This window comes from Lepidochelys kempii, chromosome 6 (genome assembly GCF_965140285.1).
Source record: "Lepidochelys kempii isolate rLepKem1 chromosome 6, rLepKem1.hap1, whole genome shotgun sequence".
Taxonomy (NCBI): domain Eukaryota; kingdom Metazoa; phylum Chordata; order Testudines; family Cheloniidae; genus Lepidochelys; species Lepidochelys kempii.
The window spans coordinates 102,850,643-102,872,353 of record NC_136385.1 but is presented as its reverse complement, the minus strand read 5'-3'; the positions used below and the strand labels follow the sequence as shown (position 1 = coordinate 102,872,353).

The 21,711-nt window shown below is 44.5% G+C and overlaps 1 protein-coding gene across 8 annotated transcripts in view; it reads left to right on the top strand.

Annotated features, from left to right (window-relative positions):
* RPS6KA5 (ribosomal protein S6 kinase A5) overlaps nucleotides 1–21,711 on the top strand; it is a 190,694-nt gene that overhangs the window by 84,515 nt on the left and 84,468 nt on the right. For all 8 annotated transcript variants that reach the window (XM_078853373.1, XM_078853372.1, XM_073349430.2 and 5 more), the window contains one exon: nucleotides 7,117–7,220. In XM_078853373.1, the coding sequence (XP_078709499.1) occupies nucleotides 7,117–7,220 (104 nt within the window). The remainder of the gene's footprint in view (nucleotides 1–7,116; nucleotides 7,221–21,711) is intronic.

Below are 21,711 nucleotides of genomic sequence, written 5' to 3'. Positions count from 1 at the left end.
AGCAAAAGGCAACTTCAGTGAAGATCACAAAATGATAGAATTTATAATTCTAAGGAAAAGGAATGAAAGCAGCAGAATAACAACAATGGACTTTACAAATGCAGACTTCAACAAACTTAAAGAACTGTTTTGTAAGGTACCTTTGGAAAGAAAGTCTAAGGCAAATGTAAGTCCAGGAGAGATGGCAGTTTTTCTGAGACAATATTAAAAGCAAAACAGCAAACTATATCCTGAGGCAGAACTAAAATGGGAAGAATCATAAGAGGTCAATATGGTTGTTTCAGGGGTTCTTTAATAACGTGAAAATCAAAAAGGAATTGTACAAAATGGAAACAAGGACAAAATTGCTAAGGATGAATGTGAAAGACTAGCACAAACAATCAGGAACAAAATCAGAAAGACTAAGGCTCATAATGAGGTACACCCAACGAAAGACAAAAGGCAGTAAGAAGAGGTTCTATAAATACACTGGGGCAAGAGAAAGACAAGGAAAAATGTAGGTCCATTACTTACTAGGGAAGGAAAGCAAATAACAGATGACACAAAAGACACAAGAGTTTAATGCCTATTTTGCGTCAATCTTCACTAAAAAGATTAATTCACTAGATGCTTAACCCAATATTAACAACAAGGAGGAAGGAACACAGGACAGAATAGGGAATTAACAGGTTAAAGAATACTGAGGTAAATTAAATGTTGTATTCAAGTTGACAGGGCCTGATGAAATTCATCCTAGAATACTTAAGGAGCTAGCCAAAGCAAACATTTTCAAGAACTCATAGAGGATGGGGGCAGTCCTGAAGGATTAGAGAGGGGGGAACATGGTACCTATCTTCAAAAAGGGGAGCAAAGAGGACCTGGGAAATTATAGACCAATCAGCCTAACTTACATACCTGGAAAGATACTGGAACAAATGGTTAAATAAACAATTTCTAAGCATCTAGCAGATAATAGTATGATAAATAATTGGGAACATGGCTTTTGCAAGAAGAAATCATGCCAAACCCATTAATTTTCCCTCGACAGGGTAACTGGCCTTGTGGATAGCGAGGAAGCTATAGACTTTAATAAGGTACACAGTCCTACATGTCATTCGCATAAGCAAACTAGGGAAATGTAGTCCAGATTAAATTACTGTAAGGTGGGTGCAGGACTGATTGAAAAACTACTCAAAGTAGTTCTCAGTGGTGATTCTTAGAGTGATAGTCCCTACATGTATTCCACAGGTGGGTTTGCATTGGCTCCATGTGCCCAAGTCCAGAAATTCTTCAAAGGAGTGTCCGTTAACCTGCACATTTGTAATAGATCCCCTCATGCTTCAGACTGAGAGTGTAAAAGGCAGTGTAGGTCAATGCCTCTCTAGTTACTTCTTACCACCACATGGCCTGAGTCACAATAGTGTCGTCCTTCACTCTGTGTATAAACTATAACACAAAATATTTGTAAATAGTTTTTCAATATTTGTTTAAGAAGTTTGTTGTTACAGAATATATAGAATCATTTCCCAACCCACCCTCTGGTCCAAGACTGTACCCAGAGTCCCCAGTTTCAAGAATTGTGTCTTCTGCCCTCACTACTACTTCATCAGTGACAAGTATCAACGGTGCTTCTGCTGTATGGGTGAAGCACATATCTCTGCACAGGGCAGTATCTGTAGATCCTTTTTCACCTAGAACTTGAGGCCCAGGAGCTCCAACTTAGCCTCCTCTATCAGGAACTTTGTATGAGGTCCTGCTCTGATCTGGGCCTGGGAGACCCCCCCCGTACATTGGCCCCCACCAACCAGCAGTGCCCCTCCAAGTATGCCTTAGAGTGGAGTGGTTAACCCTGAAGCCAAAGGACTCTTTCTCTAGGCCTCCCCCTGAGAGTAGAGAGCACTGTCAGGGTGCAAGGACAGAGGACTGTCCATAAGAAATGCATTCCGTTCCTGAGCCAGTCCAGTTCGGGTGAGACAGTGTGTTTGGAACCAGCTCCACTAAGACCCCTAAGTCGGAGGGCAAGGCATGCAAAAAAAAAGGATTGGTCTGTTCCGACTGTGACTGTGGTACCGAAATGAAAGGACAGATGCTCACCAGTTCCATATACGTGTGTGGGTCTGGACTCATCGTTGGTATCGTCTTGTTTATCTAAAGACTGTTCGGCTGCAACAGATGAGCCAGGTCCTTCAGGCATACCTGCTGGAACTCCCTAGGCTGTACAGAATTATGTAACACCAGAGGATATTTTCCTCCCCTACCCAGTCTCCACTCCTTTCTGGCCCTGATCTTGTGAGGGATGTCCTCGTTCTGGAGGAAGAATCTTTACTAATGTCTCAGAATTCAGCAGTTCCATCTTCAACCATCGGGCAGGAGCGTTCCAGTACTGATGGCATTGCCGCTACCAGCAGAACAGTCCTCAGAATTGGAGGAGGAGATAGCTGCATCAGTATTTCCACAGAAGGGCAGGAGACCCAACAGACAGTTGAGAGGCTATACTTAGCATCCCTCCCAGTATGATCCCGTCCCCCCTTCGCTCCCAGGACCACTAGTACCAATTCCTCTGGGAGCCATTGCAACTGATGGATCCCTCCTTCTGGCCTTATTGGGGACCACGGGATTCCTATGGTAGGTGTCTGGACCCCTCTCATGACTTTTACCACTTCTCCCCTTCTTGCCAACTGGTTCCGTTGGTGCATGAGGAGGACGGGCTAGAACTGGTTCTGCTGATTTGATAAGAGCTTTGTGATGGAATACTGAGCAACAACAGTTGAGCCAGCACTCTGGTCACTGCAGCTTCAGTTAAACACTGCAGAAGAGACCTTGTTAAGAGCTGTGTCTAATTGGTGGGTGGAGAAGAGCTGGAAGGCTAATTCAGCTATTAGGTAGAGGATACAAAAAGGCATAGGACGGAAATGGAGGGGAGGAGCAGACAGGAGCTGAGGGCTCCCTAAAACTGTAGGAGTTAAGACTGTATAGTGTACAAGGGTGGTGGGAACCAACATTGTAAATAAACTTCACTGGCTGTATTACCAGCATAAAGGTCTCTGTGCTGTTTTTGGCCTTGAGCAGAGGCCCTGCCACAGGCTGCTGCTTCATCATCTCTGGACAATGCTGTCACTTAGTCGTTGCCTTCTCCACCAGTCGGTACCAGGAGCTGTTACATAGGGTTGCAAATGATCTAGAGATCGCAGTAGATTAGTTCAGGTTCATCAACACTGGTGCCTGGACATCTTTCAACCAAAGGGACTGAGTAAGGTGGCCTTTCCAATTAACACGGCTATACTAGAGCCAGCCACAGTGGTATGGCATACACCAGCATCTTGTGTACCTACACCAAAAAGGGCTGAGAGATGTAATTTTGTTTCTGCCAAAGAAACTGACTTTTTGTTTTCTCATCCTGCCCCCAACTCGTTGATGGTGCAGGTGGCCCTCGGAAGAGTTGAGTCGCACTACCAGAAATCCATCCTGGCAGTCAAAGAGACTGGACTTTCTGGGAGGGAAGGTGTTCTCCACAGATCTGCAATTTCATATGGCTAACTATCAAGCTTTGTTAGTGAAATACAATTTGAACAGCTATGTCAGACTTCCAGACTTTAAAGATAAACTTTCCATAAAGGACAGAACTCAGTTCCAGTCCCTTCTAAGTGAAGTGAAGTTAGTAGCAAATGTGGCCCTCCAGGCTGCAGTAGATGCCACTGACACAATGTCCAGGACTTTGGCCACGGGACTTGTCATGCTGAAGGTCTTGTGGCTACAGTTGTCAGGGTTTCCTAGGGAGATCAAAAACACCATGCAGGACCTTCCCTTCATTGAGTCCAGCCTTTTTAATGAACAGACTTATGAGTCCCTGCAGTCACTAAAGGACTTGAGATCTCCTCTGAGGTCCCTGGGGATTTACACTTCATCCCCAGGAGGAAACACCATAGACAGCCCTTTAGACCAAAACCACCAGCTCCGCATGCTCTCTATTACCAGTGTCTTTCTGAGTGTGCCTCTACACAAATGCCAGAGGACTCAGAGGTTCAATTTCTCACCTCCCTCTCCTGCCCCAGCCTCCACTCACTCTCAACTGCAGGCCAAGGGCCATTTTTGACATACAGGTCAGGACCCACATGCCACATAGATGCCACCCACTTCTCCTGTCACCTTTGGCGGTTATCTCATTCTGTTTTCCTACAGCTGGAAAAAGATCACCACGGACAGTTGGGTCCTGGAGACTATCCATCAGGGCTGTTCCATCGAGTTTCTCTCCTTCCCTCATCACAAACCTCCTTCCCAATCCCCCTTCAGGGACCACTTGCTTCTGCTTAGTTAACATGCCAGGGAGTTGTGAACTCCCAGGATGTATGTAGCTTTATTGTGATGTGGTTTCTGATACATCAGTTCCAAAGTCTGACTGCTTCATCAAGAGAATATTGCAGGGGCAATAGAGCGCATCCCGCCTCAGTACCAAGGGAGGGTTTTTTTTTTCTCTCCATATTTCCTAACCCCCCAAAAAGATGGAGGGTGGAGATCCATCCTGGACTTTTGGCAACATTATCAACATCTTTATCCAAAAGCTGAAATTTAGGATGATTACGCTGACATCTATAATTCCCTCCCTTCAGAAAGGGATGTAGATCTCATCCCCTCTGCCTGGAAGTAGTCAGACTTTGGAACTCATGTATCAGAAGCCACATCACGGTTCAAGCTGTGTACATCCTGGGAGTTCACAACTCCCTGGCAGGCAAACTAAGCAGAAGTTTCTCTGCAGACCAAAAATGGGAGAGCCACAGCAATCCTAACCAAGATCTTTACACAGTTATGGGACGAACAGAAAACTTCCCAGGTATTATTCTGGGGGGCCATATGTCACGATTCCAAGGGTGATGCTTTCCTGGACAGACCTCAGATACGCCTTTCCTCCCATCCACCTGTTACCGCAAGTTGGAGGAAAGATCCATCGCGCCAGAGCCACCATACTCCTCCTAGCACCCTACTGACCCAGACTGTTCTGGTTCATGGAACTTCCACTGATGTCCATACTTCCACCTCTCAGGAGCCGCCTATTTCCAGATCTTCTAACCCAGGATTGGGGGTGGGAAATCAAGTACCCAAACCCGGGCTCACAACATCTCATAACTATTTTCTGTGTGATCCTTATTAGAATGTGCATATCAAGTTACTACCCAGAATGTGTCAATGATGTGAAGACAGATCTTGGAGTGCGAAGTTAAAATTTATATTGAAGCTTCAATTTTAGGAAAACACTTACCAGTTTTTGCAAGCCATTATTCTAGCTTATTTTATAGAAATGAAATGTGCTCTAAAATTTTGTTACTATTAACTGTGTTTGAAAATCAAGTCAGACTGTTGAAGCATCTCTCTTTCTGTTTTGAAGAAAGCCCCCACTACATGGAAAGATGTTTGCTTATATCAAGAAACATGAACCACCAAGACGGTCAGCTTCTACCTTTCCCCATTATGACCACTGAACTGTCCATGAATATCAGGAAGCCTAATCCCTTCAATTTAACTTGAAAGGATGCTGGAAATCGAATCACAGCCATAACACCATCTTTCCCATTCCTGGCCCTTATGACCCCTCCTGCTTTCCTCTTGTAGGATTTTATACAACGGCTGCTGTCGATCAGCTACCCTCACCAAATAGTCCTGTAGGTATACTTTGGCCTCTCACAGTGTCGGCTGATTTTCCAGTATCTGTCCCTTTGCGGCATGGACCTGGCTCTGGTGAATCATAGAATAGAATCATAGAATATCAGGATTGGAAGGGACCTCAGGAGGTCATCTAGTCCAACCCCCTGCTCAAAGCAGGACCAATCCCCAATTAAATCAGGTCCCCTCTGGGAGCAGCAACTCTGGCATCCACCCTGGTAGGGGATAACTTCTCTCAGCAAAATAAAAAGCCTGTACTGTTTACATCTCCATTTTCACTTTCTCATAGGGGTCCTTTCTCGGCTGTGGCCCTTGACCCTCCCCTTTGTCAAGATTTGACTGCCTTACAAATTCTCTCTAACCCCTCATCTCAGGGTACTTGTCATACGCAGTCCATCACTGATGCCTTATATCAGAGGTACCATCATGCCCACAGTTCTCCAACATGCTGTCACAGTGTCCTCTACTCATTTCTTGGTGATGCCCCCTTCTGGAGATTCTAGGGATAGCTCTGCCTTGTTCAGTGCCCTCTTTCTTCTCTTCCACCATTGCAGCTCTCCTCCCTCTGAGTCGCAGTACAGCTGCTTTGTGACTCAGCCCTCTGGCCAGGTCACACCATGGTAAGTTCCTCTGCAGCAACAACATCAGGTAGTCCTTATGCCCACTGCCCTGACTATGTCACTCCCACAGTGACTGAGGCAGTCTTCCCATTCACTGCCCTAGCAATATCATTCTGCAGTGGATGGCAGGGGCTCCCAGACCCACCCCCAACTCTGGCTGTTTCAGTGTGGGGCATACAACCCATCACTATAACGTGCGAGGAAAGATTGAAAAAACTGGATTTGTTTAGTTTGGAGAAGAAAAGACTGAGTGGGGACATAATAGTCTTTATGTAAAAGGTCTTTATAAAGAGGAAGGTGATAAATTGTTCTACATAGCCCCTAAGGACAGGACAAGAAATAATGGGTTTACATTACAGCAAGGGAGATTTAGGGTAGACATTAGGAAAAACTTACTAACTGTAAGGGTAGTTAAGCACTGGAACAAATTACTTAGGGAGGTTGTGAAATCTTCATCATTGGAGGTTATTAAGAACAGGTGAGACAAAGACCTCTTGGGATGGTCTAGGTAATATTTAGTCCTCCCTCAGTGTAGGGGATTGGAGTAGATGACCTATTGGTCCCTGCAAATCCTACCCTTTTATGATTTTACAATTTAGTATTTTCTCATAAATCCAAATAGGGAAATGCGCATGTGTATGTATGTGTGTGTGTGTATATATATATATATATATAATATACAGTTAAACATTTTCTATGCTGTCTCAATTTAATTACTCTAATATCTTAATTCTGTAATTTCATCATACCCTGCCTTTGCGTTGTTAACAAAGGAGAACTACGTTGCAGTTTAGCTATTTCCTAGGATTTTGTTTTATAATACGCTTTTTGAAGTACCATATATATAATTTTTATTTTATAGGCTGTTGATTGGTGGAGTCTTGGTGTTCTTATGTATGAGTTATTAACTGGAGCATCGCCTTTTACAGTTGATGGAGAAAAAAATTCCCAAGCTGAGATTTCTAGGTAAGTTATGAAACAATAAAGTGTGTGTGTTTTCTCATAGAAAATTATTACAGTGCCACACTGTAAATTATATTGGTGACTTTTATCCTGAATTAGAAAAAAATGCAACTTCTTTTGTTTCAGTTCAATTAAATTACAGATGGTAGATTAAACACCTATCAAACCCTTATAATCAGATATTCAGCATTTCTCACTGAGCCATCTGAAAGCAGGCTGGTAGACCAACAACAAGAATCTGCCTACTATTTATAATATTTAATTGTAATAGCACCCACAGCATGGTAGATGGTTTCCAAGCACAGATGAAGATATATTCACTGCACCTAAATGCATACAACCTTGCTCCAAACAGAAAAAGGCAATGGATGATCTGTGGCAAGGGTGTAGTCTCCACCTGTAACAGCCTCCAGTCCACATTCGAAATACCATGGTAGAGATCTTTGAGCTAATTCAGAAGTCCTCATGTGCATAGATATTGAAGCTTTTGAAAAAAATCAATTGTAGCATTTTTAGTGTTGCTGCAGAGAGGAGCTCCATCAGCACAAACAGAAACTTTGTGTTGCAGAAAGATCATCTTTACAGAAATGCTAGCTTCATATTAAAGCTTTCAAAGCACTCATACGAAATGAGGTGTAGTTGTAGAATGGAAGACTATCTACATTTGAAACCATATGCAAACAGAAAAGCTGCCTGTCATATCTTCTGTCATCTAATGATGAACTGTATACTTGGCAGAAGGACAGCTTTGCCAACTTGTATGCCCTTGAAGGTCATCCACCCAGATCGTATATGTAGAATTGGGAGTCTCATTCTTAGTTTACATCATGGATGTTAGTTACTTTATTAACTAACAAACAACACAAATCAAAGAACATGCTCTCTTTCTGCTGACATGATGCACTTCTGAAAGGAGACAATGAAACCAATGTGAATTAAACTGAACATTTCCATTCAGATTGTTTAATAGACAGTCTTTTCCTGTCTTATAAACCCTTACTCGAGAGATTTAAGAGGCCAGTCACCCTGAACTAAACTTTTGTTTGAGCACCCAGCATGTATCTGTATTGTTACATCGGGGTGGCACCTGGGTATCTAAATAAGGATCTCTGAGCAGGCTGTAGATGCAATTTGAAGAAAACATGCCCATTCCCAGATAAGATACCCAAAATGCATCCATACCCAAATGGATATTTATCATAGAGTCATAGAATATTGGGGTTGGAAGAGACCTCAGGAGGTCATCTAGTCCAATCCCCTGCTCAAAGCAGAACCAACACCAATTAAACCATCCCTGTCAAGACTTCGTCATGCCGGACCTTAAAAACCTCTAAGGATGGAAATTCCACCACCTCCCTAGGTAACCCATTCCAGTGCTTCACCACCCTCCGAGTGAAATAGTGTTTCCTAATATCCAACCTACACCTCGCCCACTGCAGCTTGACAGAACAAGTAACAATGGTCTCATCTGTGAGAATAGCTTAGCTCCATCCTCTTTGGAACCCCCTTCCAGTAGTTGAAGGCTGCTATCAAATCCCCCCCCCTCACTCTTCTCTTCTGCAGACTAAATAACCTGCAGTTCCCTCAGCCTCTCCTCATAAGTCATGTGCCCCAACCCCCTAATCATTTTCGTTGCTTCTGCTGGACTCTTTCCAATTTGTCCACATCCCTTCTGTAGTTAGGGGACCAAACTGGACACACTACTCCAGGTGTGGCCTCACCAGTGCTGAATAGAGGGGAATAATCACTTCCCTCCATCTTCTGGCAATTCTCCTACTAATACAGCCCAATATGCCGTTGGCTTTCTTGGCAAGGAGGGCACACTGCTGACTCATATCCAGCTTCTCGTCCGCCGTAATCCCCAGATTCTTTTCTGCAGAACTGCTGCTTAGCCAGTCGGTCCCCAGCCTGTAGCAGTGCATAGGGTTCTTCCTTCCTAAATGCAGGACTCTGTACTTGTCCTTGTTGAACCTCATTGGATTTCTTTTGGCCCAATCCTCCAATTTATATAGGTCACTCTGTATCCTATCCCTACCCTCCAGCATATCTACCTCTCCCCCTAGCTTAGTGTCATCTGCGAACTTGCTTAGGGTGCAATTAATCCCGTCATTCAGATGATTAATGAAGATGTTGAACGAAACCGGCCCCAGGACCGACCCCTGAGGCACTCCGCTTGATAACCGGCTGCCAACTAGACATCGAGCCATTGATCACTGCCAACGATCTAGCCAGCTTTCTATCCACCTTATAGTCCATTCATCTAGTCCATACTTTTTTAACTTGCTGGCAAGAATACTGTGGGAGACCATATCAAAAGCTTTGCTAAAGTCAAGATATCACATCCACCGCTTTCCCCATATCCACAGAGTCAGTTATCTCATAAAAGGCAATCAGGTTGGTCAGGCATGACTTGCCCTTGGTGAATCCATGTTAATTGTTCCTGATCACCTTCCTCTTCTCCAAGTGCTTCAGAATGGATTCCTTGAGGACCTGCTCCATGATTTTGCTGGGGACTGAAGTGAGGCTGACTGGTCTGTAGTTCCCTGGGTTCTCTTTTTTTCCCTTTTTTAGAATATGGGCACTATATTTGTCTTTTTCCAAACATCCGGGACCTCCCCTAATCACCACAAATTTTCAAAGATAATGGCCAATGGCTCTGCAATTACATCAGCCAATTCCCTCAGCACCCTTGGATGCATTAGATTTGGACCCATGGACTTGTGCACGTCCAGCTTTTCTAAATAGTCCTTAACCTATTTCCCATTTCTAATTTGTTTCTTGACTTTGTGGGTCTTGCATCCCAGAATTTAAAAGTCCTCATTAAACCTTGCTCAAAGAAAGAGAGTATCTGGTTCGCATTGATCTTGCTCCCAATGGACAATGACAGCTACAATCCCATTTAGCACAGTCATAAACATCCCAACTCAGTAAGATAGAGATTCTACAGAATGAACGTTTGCTCATCCATATACTCACACTATTTCTTGTAGGTTTCGGAACAATCTGAAATGTTAGCCATCATCTTCCCTATCACCATAGTCACCAGTGGCCATCATTCTGGCACCTCCTCATCTCCTTCTCCTTCCACCCTTAGGCTGTGATGCAACTTTTAGTGACACTGTGTTTGATGCATATTCAGTAGGGGTATTTCCCCTTTTCCTTATTTGTATATCCTTACCTTACTAATTTTATAGGTTATTAATTCTATAAGTTAGTATATCAATGATCTCAGCTTATTATCATATACATCAATTTGTTACCATGGCCCTTTTGTGGTTAGGTATCTGCGAAAGTAGCTCATGTACCTGTTATATATGACAATTCATTGCCATGACACTTTTGTGGTTGGATCATGTACCTCTGGTCAGAACTTTCCTTTAAACACGCTATTGTCAGCACCCCAATACAGTAACTCCTCACTTAATGTCGTCCCGGTTAACGTTGTTTCATTGTTACATCGCCGATCTATTAGAGAACATGCTAATTTAAAGTTGCGCAGTGCTCCCTTATGACATTGTTTGGCAGCCACCTGCTTTGTCCACTGTTTGCAGGAAGAGCAGCCTCTTGGAGCTAGCTGGTGGGGACTTGGAACCAGGCTGGGTAGGCAGCTCCCCTAAGTTCCCTGTGCAGCAGCTGCCCAGCAGCCTATCAAGTGCTGGGCAGTTCAGGTGTCCCTCCCCCTGCACTGCTGTGTGCTGCTCCTGCCCTCTGCTTTGGAGTTGCTCCCGGGAGCCTCCTGCTTTCTTTGCAGGGGGGTGGGGGGAAGAGGGGTGCTGATGTCAGGGTGTCCCACTGCTCCTGCTCCCCACTCCTGTACCCCATCTCCACAGAGCTGGGGGGGAGGAGACTCCCAGGGTTCAGAACGGAGGGAGTTTGCTAGCAGCAGCTGCTGTCTCAACTTGCTGATATACTTTAAAAGGCAGTGTCCTTATAGTGGGGTCAGCGTACTTAAAGGGGCAGTGCACATCACACACACACACACTCACTCTCTCTCTCTCACTCTCTCTTAACAATGACGTGTTAATCCTTGAGGGCTCAGCCAAATTTTAGTTCATCATTAAGCAGCAAGACATTCCCTGGGAAATATCCCATCCTCTGACTCCACCACCTCAACTGAGCTTCACAATCATCATTGCTGTGTACAGTATTAAATTGTTTATTTAAAACTTATACTGTGTATATTTAATGTCTTTTGTCTGGCGAAAAAAATTTCCCTGGAACCTAAGCCCCCATTTACATTAATTCTTATGGGGAAATTGGATTCGCTTACCATTGTTTTGCTTAAAGAAGCATTTTTCAGGAACATAACTACAACATTAAGCGAGGAGTTACTGTACTTGGGGTGTCTGTTGGGCCGTGTATCTGTACAAAGTTTATCTGTTCCAAGTACATAGGCCTCAAGCCTTATGCTAACATGCTGAAGATAATTTCTTACAGGATACAGGCTTGTTCATTTCTTACATTAGTGCTGAATATAATGCAAAGTAGAATATAATAAAGGCAAGCTAGTTCAGACTGGGCTACAGACTTGATTAAGGTGTTGGCCTAGATGATGGCAGGCAACATTGTGACTCACTTTCTACAGCTAAAACCATGAACAGGAGACTTAGAATCTAGGCTGCATCTTATGAACTTGTCCTGTCATGAAAAGAATAACAGTTTTGAGAATAGCCTGGGCTAGAATTTGGAAAACGTTGGTCCCAAGACTTTGCCTCTTTCAGACAGACCCAAAAACTCAGGACCACCTCAACTAAGTGCTTTAAGGCTGGACTGTCCTTTGGCAAGTCCTCAGGCAGATTTTTTTCAGGTTCTTATTTTCCAGTTGCCCCAAGATCAACTTCAGAAATAATAAATCCCACAGACCTGTTAACCAACCCACTCAGGCTATGCAGGCCTCCAAGAACTGCTTCTGAGCCAGTTCATCTTCTCTCTGTCTATACTGACTAAAAGTTGAACTGCATGTAACTTTGTCAACTGCCAACAGTGAATAGATTAAATAGTTATCACTGGCATAGACATGAGTTGGCAGAAGCATAATTCTTTTTTGAGTGTTGATCCCAATGTGGATTCCAAACATGTGCTCATGCATGCCATGTGCCAGTCTCGAAACTACATAGTAATGTCCCTTGACCCGCTCATGCATTGGTTGTGTGGCATGTATGAGGTTTTAAGAGGATTCTTAGGTTGACGCTGCTTCAGTTCCCTCTTACCACTGCATGGCCAGAGTCGGAACCCCTATTCCTCGGTGCTCTTAGCTCTGGTATACACTGGGAGGGATTCATCTAAGTTACGCAACTTCAGCTACTTGAATAACGTTATTCAAGTAGCTGAAGTCGACGTACTTAGACCTACTCACCGCGGTGCCTTCACTATGGTGAGTCAACTGCTGCCGCTTCTCCGTTGACTCTGACTCCGTTGACAACTTCTCCTTTGACTTCTCCGTGGACTCTGCCTGCGCCTCTCATGGCAGTGGAGTACAGGAGTCGATGGGAGAGCGCTTGGGGGTCGATTTATGACGACTAGATGCAATAAATGGACCCCCGCTGTATCAATTGCTGCCCATCGATCCGGTGGGTAGTGTATATATACCCTTAGTCTACTAAGAGTACTGCGTTTGCCTTTTACTGTACATAGTTTTTCTCTAGTCAGATAATTGTCCATTTGTTCATAGTAGTTAGATTCTCCCTTGGATTTTATTCCTCTATTGGGGACTTAGAATCATAGAATATCAGGGTTGGAAGGGACCTCAGGAGGTCATCTAGTCCAACCCCCTGCTCAAAGCAGGACCAATCCCCAATTTTTGCCCCATATCCCTAAATGGCCCCCTCAAGGATTGAACTCCCAACCCTGGGTTTAGCAGGCCAAAGCTCAAACCACTGAGCTATCCCTCCCCGCCGGCACCGGGACTATGTCCTGTCAAGCCGGCTTCAAGAACTGTTCCTTGGGCCCTTGCTCCTTTTCGGTGAGCGACGAACACACTCATCGCCTTTAATGCCTGGGTAATGCCCACATAGTTTTCCACTGCTCCATCTGCCGTTTGTTTCCAGTGCGGACATGAGCAGGTCGAGAACTTTGCCTACATAATTTTCTAATGGAGGAGGCAATGCGCCCGCGTGCACAACCTGCTCCAGCTCCGACACAACCATCGGTGCAGCGCTCATCACCAGCAGTGAGCCCCTCACTAGATCCCTCATGTGCATCGCCGGCAGCACCACCACACCCACCGAAGCCCCACTGCATGCACAAGAAGCATGGGCACAAGGGTGGTTCTCTGATGGAGACCATCTCAAACTGCAGCATTACCTCCCCAAGCCGTGATAGGTCGGGTGAGAAGTTGCACATCATGACGGAAGCTCTGTCTCAGAGGAGAGTGCGCATGGAGCACTGCTCCAAACTCTACTGCTCACTGCCAGCTCAATCTTCCATTCTGGCACCAGGAACTCCTACTTCACTCCCAGCGCTGTCACCTCCACCGGGACTCCCTTGCTTGTTGCACCAGTCCCACGCACTTCAGGCCATTTATCGCCCTTGACACCATTGGCAAAACTCATGTTGCTGTTTGTGGGCACTCTGCCGTGCTCTGAACCTCTGCCCGGCCCCAGATTCCCTTTTCCGGCCAATGAACCTGTTGTCCTCCACCATTCTCCACCGGCTCTGGTGGTGGACAAGCCACTTCTGCTAATCGACAGTCCTCCCGCACCATGTCTGGCACCATTGGTCCCACCAGCTCTGACAGTTCCATCTCTCTTGTACCCTTTGGAGTCCGACTGGTCTTCTGACCTGGACACAGCCCTTACCCTGGACTACTCCTGCAGCCCGGACCCTTGACGCTGGTCTTACCCTCTGGACTACGGTCCTGCATCTGACCCATGGTTCTGTTACCTGTGGGCCCTGCCGATGCATGGCAATCCCTAATCCTGACTTCACTGGCCCTCGTGGGACCCCTACCACCATCACGATATGCATATTTTTGAAAATGTAAAAAAAAATCCAGAAATATTTAATAAATTTCAATTGGTATTCTGTTTAATAATGCGATTAAAACTGCAATTTTTTTAATTGCAATGAATTTTTGAGTTAATTGCATGCGTTAAGTGCAATTAATCGACAGCACTGCTTAAAAGATGTGCTCTCCAAGCTGCAAGCCTTTCTGCCTCCACTTGACCCAGCAATGACCCCATGTAGATCCAGAATCTCAGACAAGACTACTCAACTTATGTAGGTAGTCTATATTGTAGGTAGTTTTCATTGTCCCCTGAGAGCACAGCAGAGTCTCCTCTCTTGCCATGCACAATCACAACACTGGGTGACTAAGTGGGAATACAGTAGGGAATCCAGAGAAGACTCCATCTCAAGAACACAGCAAAAGGGCCGAGATTCTCAAATAATCTTAATCTTTTATTTGCCCATATGTTCTCTACCCCTGTATGCCTACCAACCCAGGCCCTATGGGTCTCCTTGGAGCATGATCTCTAATTCTAGAAAGGTAGCCTTCCACTATGTCCAGACCTAGATCTCTCTGCCTAGGGAAGCAAATCAAACTAACTCCAGCCCCTCAGCTTCCTCAGCGTCTGCTACTGGAGGGCAAAGAATTGGACATTGGAGATGATAACCACTCCCCATACTCAGAGCATTCAAGTTTGTCCAAGATTTAATAAAAAAGAATTGCAGAGAATATTGATACACTAGCTGAACTTCAGGAAAAATAGCAGATTCCTGCATATTCATCATAGAGATGGAATAGTAATGCCAATAGACAAAGGTGGTCTTGAATCTGCAAAGATGATTTATTCTGAACAATTCCAAGGTTGAACAGATTGTCTGTACCAAATTCCAGCCAAGGGGTGAGAATATTTTCATTAGCACCCAACCCCAACTTCCTAGAAGCTTCCTGTTGTACAACTAAAGAACTTTGTAAAAAGGGTCCGAAGGAGCTGGATCTCTTTGGTCAATTTTTCTTTGAACCTGCAAATTTGTGGCTATCTAGTCTTACTTTGTAAATGTTTTTCTTTTCTGGGATAGACTCTCAAACCTATTTGAGAAGCTGCCTAATGAACATCAGGATGAGCTAAAGACTCTGATGTCAGAAGGCCAACTTAGAGCAAGAATTTTGCTATAATCGGCTCTCAAATCCATTGATATGCCAGCGAGGATTATATTGCCTTTCTTTGTGGCTCCGGGCATCCAGGATCCCTGTGGAAGACTCTAGATAACCCTGGAGGACCTTCTCTTTGAAGAGTCAAATTTTTTTTAGTAGTAGCACAGGAGAAGATCTCCACAGCCTCAAATACATGAACAACTCTATGGTTTCTATGAGTCTGTCCCCCCTCACTGAAGAAACAGCAACAGGGGTAGCTATACTTGCTGTAGGTACTAACCTCAGCCCCAGTACTACTTTCAAAAATGACCATCTCAGCCTCTGAGGAAGATGTAGCCATTTCACAAACATTGAACTTCTGCTTTCTCTTAGTCCACCCTGCAACCTGGACTGTCTCTGACAAACAAGTTTTCGGGCAAGTGTCAAGACACTGATCAGCCCACCTATGAATCCTTTTTCTTTACATATCCCCCCATCCCACACCCAATTTGGAAATGGTCTTTTTTCCCCCCCTAAAGCCTTGGAATGGGATAACCTTGGACTGGTGATTATAAGGAAAGGGTACCTCATCTAGTTTGCTGTTCCAACTCCCTTTCCCTGTACCCTTTTTAAAGGAACCTGTCATAAATATAAAGGGAAGGGTAAACACCTTTAAAATCCTCCTGGCCAGAGGAAAAACCCTTTCACCTGTAAAGGGTTAAGAAGCTAGGATAACCTCGCTGGCACCTGACCAAAATGGCCAATGAGGAGACAAGATACTTTCAAAAGCTGGAGGGGGGAAGAAACAAAGGCTTTCTCTGTCTGTGTGGTGCTTTTGCCGGGGACAGAACAGGAATGGAGTCTTAGAACTTAGTAAGTAATCTAGCTAGATATGTTTCAGAGTAACAGCCGTGTTAGTCTGTATTCGCAAAAAGAAAAGGAGTACTTGTGGCACCTTAGAGACTAACCAATTTATTTGAGCATAAGCTTTCGTGAGCTACAGCTCACTTCATCAGATTCATCACTTCATCTGATGAAGTGAGCTGTAGCTCACGAAAGCTTATGCTCAAATAAATTAGCTAGATATGTGTTAGATTCCGTTTTCTTTAAATGGCTAAGAAAATAAGCTGTGCTGAATGGAATTTAGATTCCAGTTTTTGTGTCTTTTTGTAACTTAAGGTTTTGCCTAGAGAGATTCTCTGTGTTTTGGATCTAATTACCCTGTAAGGTATTTACCATCCTGATTTTACAGAGGTGATTCTTTTACTTTTTCTTCTATTAAAAATTCTTCTTTTAAGAACCTGATTGCTTTTTCATTGTTCTTAAGATCCAAGGGTTTGGGTCTGTGTTCACCTATGCAAATTGGTGAGGATGTTTATCAAGCCTTCCCCAGGAAAGGGGGTGTAGGGTTTGGGGAGGATTTTTGGGGAAAGACGTTTCCAAGCGGGCTGTTTCCCGGTTATATATCTGTTAGATGCTTGGTGGTGGCAGCAATAAAGTCCGAGGGGAAAAAGGAAAATAGTTTGTACCTTGGTGAAGTTTTAACCTAAGCTGGTAAAAGTAAGCTTAGGAGGTTTTCATGCAAGTCCCCACATCTGTACCCTAGAATTCAGAGTGGGGAAGGAACCTTGACAGACCCCTTTGCAAGAGATTTTTGAAACGGGGAGTGAGTCCCTGTGACCCTGTCTCTGTGACTCAGAGCAATGGAAGAAGTACTCTAGGAGTTCAGAGGAAGAGGCTTCTATTATCATTATTTCCTAGTTCCAAAGAAGAAACGTGATTGCAGACTCATCCTCAACTTTTGATGTCTCAAGGTGTTTATCCATTGTTTCAAATTCCATGTGGTCACTTAGCTTTTCTGCAATGACTTCACTGGATCCTATGCACTGGTTCACATCTCTCAACCTTCAAGATGCTTACTTTCATATCTCCATCCACCCGGCCCACAGAAGGTTCCTAAGGTATGTGGTAGAAGAGTTTCACTACCAATATAGAGTTGTGCCTTTCGGCCTCTCAGTGGCTTCTTGATCTTTACCAGAATCTTAGCAGTGGTGGCTGCACATCTTCACACACGAGTAATTCATGTTTATCATCCCCTGGAAAATTGGCTTATTCAGGGAAAATCCTCACAGCAGGTAACCAACTTCATTCAATTCTCCATCTATTCTCCTTCCTTGGGCTAAAAGTCAACAAGGAAAAATCCACACAGACTTCCACTATGAGCATAGACTTCATCAGGGCAGTGTTATATTCCAGGGCAGTGAGCATACTTACCTCAGCAACGATACATCAGGGCATACTTACCTCAGCAATGATTTCAGACAATATTGGACTTCATCAGACAGTTCTGGATACATCCCAGAACAACAGTGAAGACATCCATGAAATGTTCAGGCCTCTGCAAGAATGATTAAGATCAGTATATGTATCCAACAGACATGGCATGGATCTCTTGTTCATGATCCTTTCAGAAGTCCTGTCTTCAGTAAAGAGTGGAAAGTATGTAGAACCACTGCAGGTGTGCAATGGATTTTACTTTTCGGTGTCTCTCCCCACCAGACCTAGGCAACTGACACTTTCACTGAAGGTTGCAGACCCCATCTTAGCTGTTTTCAGATTTAAGGGGTATAGTTTGCATAGGAGATCATGCTGTATAAATATGCTGGAGCTCAGGGCCATTAGATTATCATGCAAGTTTTTTCTGACCATCCTTCAAGGCCTCGCTATGCAAGTGTTCATAGACATCACCACTGCCCTGCATTATACCAATAGAAATGGGTGGACAAGATCTTCCCCACTCTGTCAACAGGCAACACATCTTTAGAATTCGTGCATGCTCCATCACATTACCCCAGTAATTATCTATCATTTTTTGAGAGAATCATGTATGGTCTCTCAGCAACTGAGTACTCCATGACATCTTCCTCAGGTGGGGACTCTAAAATGTGGACCTGTTTGGTACACATCTCAACAAATGTACGATATTTTGTTCCAGAGGGGACTAGAGTCCCGGTTCTCTGACAGATGCGTTTCTCCAGCCATAGACACCGAAATTGTTCTGTACCTTCCCATCAATTCCCCTGATATCCAGGGTTCTGAGAAAACTGAACAGGACACAGGTCATGTGATCATGATAGCCTTAACATGGGACAGACCATTTTGGTTCACTGATCACCCCATCTTCTGATCATCCTGCCACTTCTCCCCGAATTAGACTCCCAGAACCAGGGCTGAATTCGGCACCTGGTCCCAATGTATTTTTTTTAAATTAAAAAGGGAATTATTTTGGGGAAGTTATATGGCTTGTGTTACAGGAAGTTAAAGCAGATGATAACAGTGAAATCTATAAAATCTTTGCACTTGACAGCCTTATGTGCTGGTTGGCTGACTTCCTTACAGAGAAGTTGCTCATCTGAAGACTAGAATGTCTTATTGCAAAGTAGGAAACCCTCCATGAAAATGATTTACAAAGCTAAATGGAAGAGGTCTGTGTGGCTCAGCATCAGCTCTCTCTGTTACATACCACAATCTCAGCTATCCTGAAGTATTTTCTTACCCTGAAGCAAACTTGACACTATCAGACCTCGTAGGGTAAGTTTTAACCACAGTCTCTGTTTCAGGGTTACGCTATATTTTCACTTCTTATGGTGCCAAGATTTTTGAAGTACCTCATTTATGCCTTTCCATCTGTGGGGAAGCCTCCCCCTTTCTGGAACATGAGCTTAATTTCCACTGGATTAATGGGATGCACCTTTGAACCTGGGGTGACCTGCTGTCTCTCCCCTCTTTCAGTGCAAACTGCCTTTCTTGTGGCTATTACTTCAGCTTGGTGATTGAAAGAATTCCAGGTTCTTATGGCAGGTCCACCGTAAGTGGTATTTCATAAATACAAGGTCACCCTTAGGCCTCAAGCCAAATTCCTTCCTAATTTAGTCTTGATTTCCATCTCAGTCTTCCCACATACCATTTTTTTCCCAAATCCTTTCTACTCCTGGTGAAGCAAAACCTCAGAAACCTAATGTGGTAAGGGTATTGTCCTTTTATTAGACAGAATTAAGTCATTTTTAGCCACTTCTAGGCTGTTTCTGCCTTTTGCAGAAAGGGTCAGAGAGCAATCTATTTCCACCACAGGTTATCTAAATTGGTTTTGGACTGTATTAAGACTTGCTATCAGATAGCTAAGAAGGATCCTCCAATTCAAATGAGAGCCCATTCCACTAGAGCTCTGGCAGCTTCCACCACTTGCTTTGGTAATATAACAATATCTGAAATATTTGTCTGCTCCTGGAGCTCCGTTCGTATATTTAGCTTCATTTACTCCTTGGTTCAGGCTTCCAGATCAGATGCCAACTTTGGTAGGGCTGTCCCACAGTAACTCTTTATGTAGGACTCCTCTTCCCACTTTCAGGCTTGAGCCAACTACTTGTTAGTCACCTACCGTTATTCGAAGAACCACAGCAACTTTACAGTAGGTAATAGTTTTTCATTGCCCTTTGGCATATATTTTCTAAGTGTATGTGTGTTTAGTTCAGTTTAAGCTAGATCCATCTTTCGTACATAGTCGCTATGTGGCAGAAGCTTAATCTCCAGGGTTCAAAACCTGCCCCTTATTTGAAGCTTCAGTGCCAATTAATGGGCACTTTCAGTGACTGTTCTGCTTAGGAGAACGACACATTCCCAAGCAATGCTTCGTATGTTGCTCCTTCTTGAAGGGAACTCAGAAGGCTATAGAAACCTGCTTGAAGTTGTTGTTTCTCAAGATCTTAAGGCAAGCTTCTTCAGACAAAGAAAGGAAGGACAGAGATAGACCACAGTTCTCCAATCAGCCCTTCTTTGTTAGTGCCTCAGTAAGCAGAGATTCCACCTGGATGTCCTGGGCTACATCTAGGAGGCTCCAGTCATCTGCTATCATTCTTATGTTGATGACCTCTGATTGGCAGAAAGGAGCCTGGCTCCAGGGATTAGACAAGATGCAGGTCATCTTCTCTCATGCCTGGCAAATCAAGCCACAAGAAAAAAGCAAACTTCTGATTCCTCTCAGACTCTACCTCCTAAGGGCCAGAAGCCTGAAAAGGCTTCCTCAGGTGCCCTGGTACTAATTACTAAGAGAGCAATGTCCTTCCATTTGAGGGTGATGGTACGCACTAAATCTATTACCGTATTTCTCTTCGTACTGATGCTTAGTTGCCAATGTTGGTACCAGGTGCCTCCATATTGGTCACTTTGGAACTGTGTTCCTTGGTACTCAGTACTTTTGATACCTGTTGTGTGTCTATGTAAAGCATATATGGTATTGATTGACTTAACTGTTGGCCTGGTACTAGAATTGCCTCTTCAAGAGAGGCTGAGGTAGATAGTATCTAGACCTTTAGTTACTGAATCATTGGTATGATAGTTTAAGGAGGTATATCCAGTGCCAACCTTTTCCCCTCAGAGATTGCATGTTCCACCCTTCCCTTGGATGAAGTACATTTCTTTTCTTCATCCCCATCTAAATACAGGAGGTTGTCCTGTCACTCACCTACCTTCTCCCCTGATTGGGTAACACAAAAGGAGTCAGGAAGGCACGTGGGGGAGGGTTGTATAAGAGATCAGAAAAAGATCTGGGACTTGTAGGGAACAATCTACCTGGTAACCCCCATATGTCCCCCACCTCAGTACTTTTACCCTACCAGCCATGGTCCTACTGGATGCTCTGGGGTGTGCAGCAGTATTCGCACAAGCCTACATCATCTACCTGCTCCAGAATTGGATCTCACTCTCCAAATAGGCAGTGTAGACCAGGGATTGTTAACCTTTGGCACGCGGCCTGCCAGGGTAAGCCCCCTGGTGGGGCAGGCCGGTCTGTTTATCTGCCACGTCCGCAGGTTCAGCCGATCACCGCTTCCACTGGCGTCAGTTCACCGCTCCAGGCCAGTGGGGGCTGCAGGAAGCAGCAGCATCCCTTGGCCCGCACCGCTTCCCGCAGGCCCCGTTGGCCTGGAACGATGAACCGCGATCAGTGAGAGTTGCGATTGGCCAAACCTACAGATGTGGCAGGTAAACAAACCGGCCCGGCCTGCCAGGGGGCTTACCCTGGCGGTCTGCATGCCAAAGGTTGCTTATCTCTGGTATAGACCATTCCAGCCAGATCCAACTATTCTAGTCTTTGATCTTGTAAAGGTAGGAGGAGGATAATGAGAGAAAGCATTTCTTGTAAGGGGAAGAAACTACTGGTCCCTGGTGCAATTGTCTGATTCTCTACCCAGCTGAGGCAATAAAACCCTATACACCTGCCTCAATGGATGAACTTTAAGAAGTTCCAGGACCTCATCAAGTTAAAGTCAGACCATCTAGATGTACCTCTGGAAGTGGTGCAGACTTCACAAACTGTTGAACATCTTGCATCCTTCCATGCCTGGCAGATTTGTTAACCCT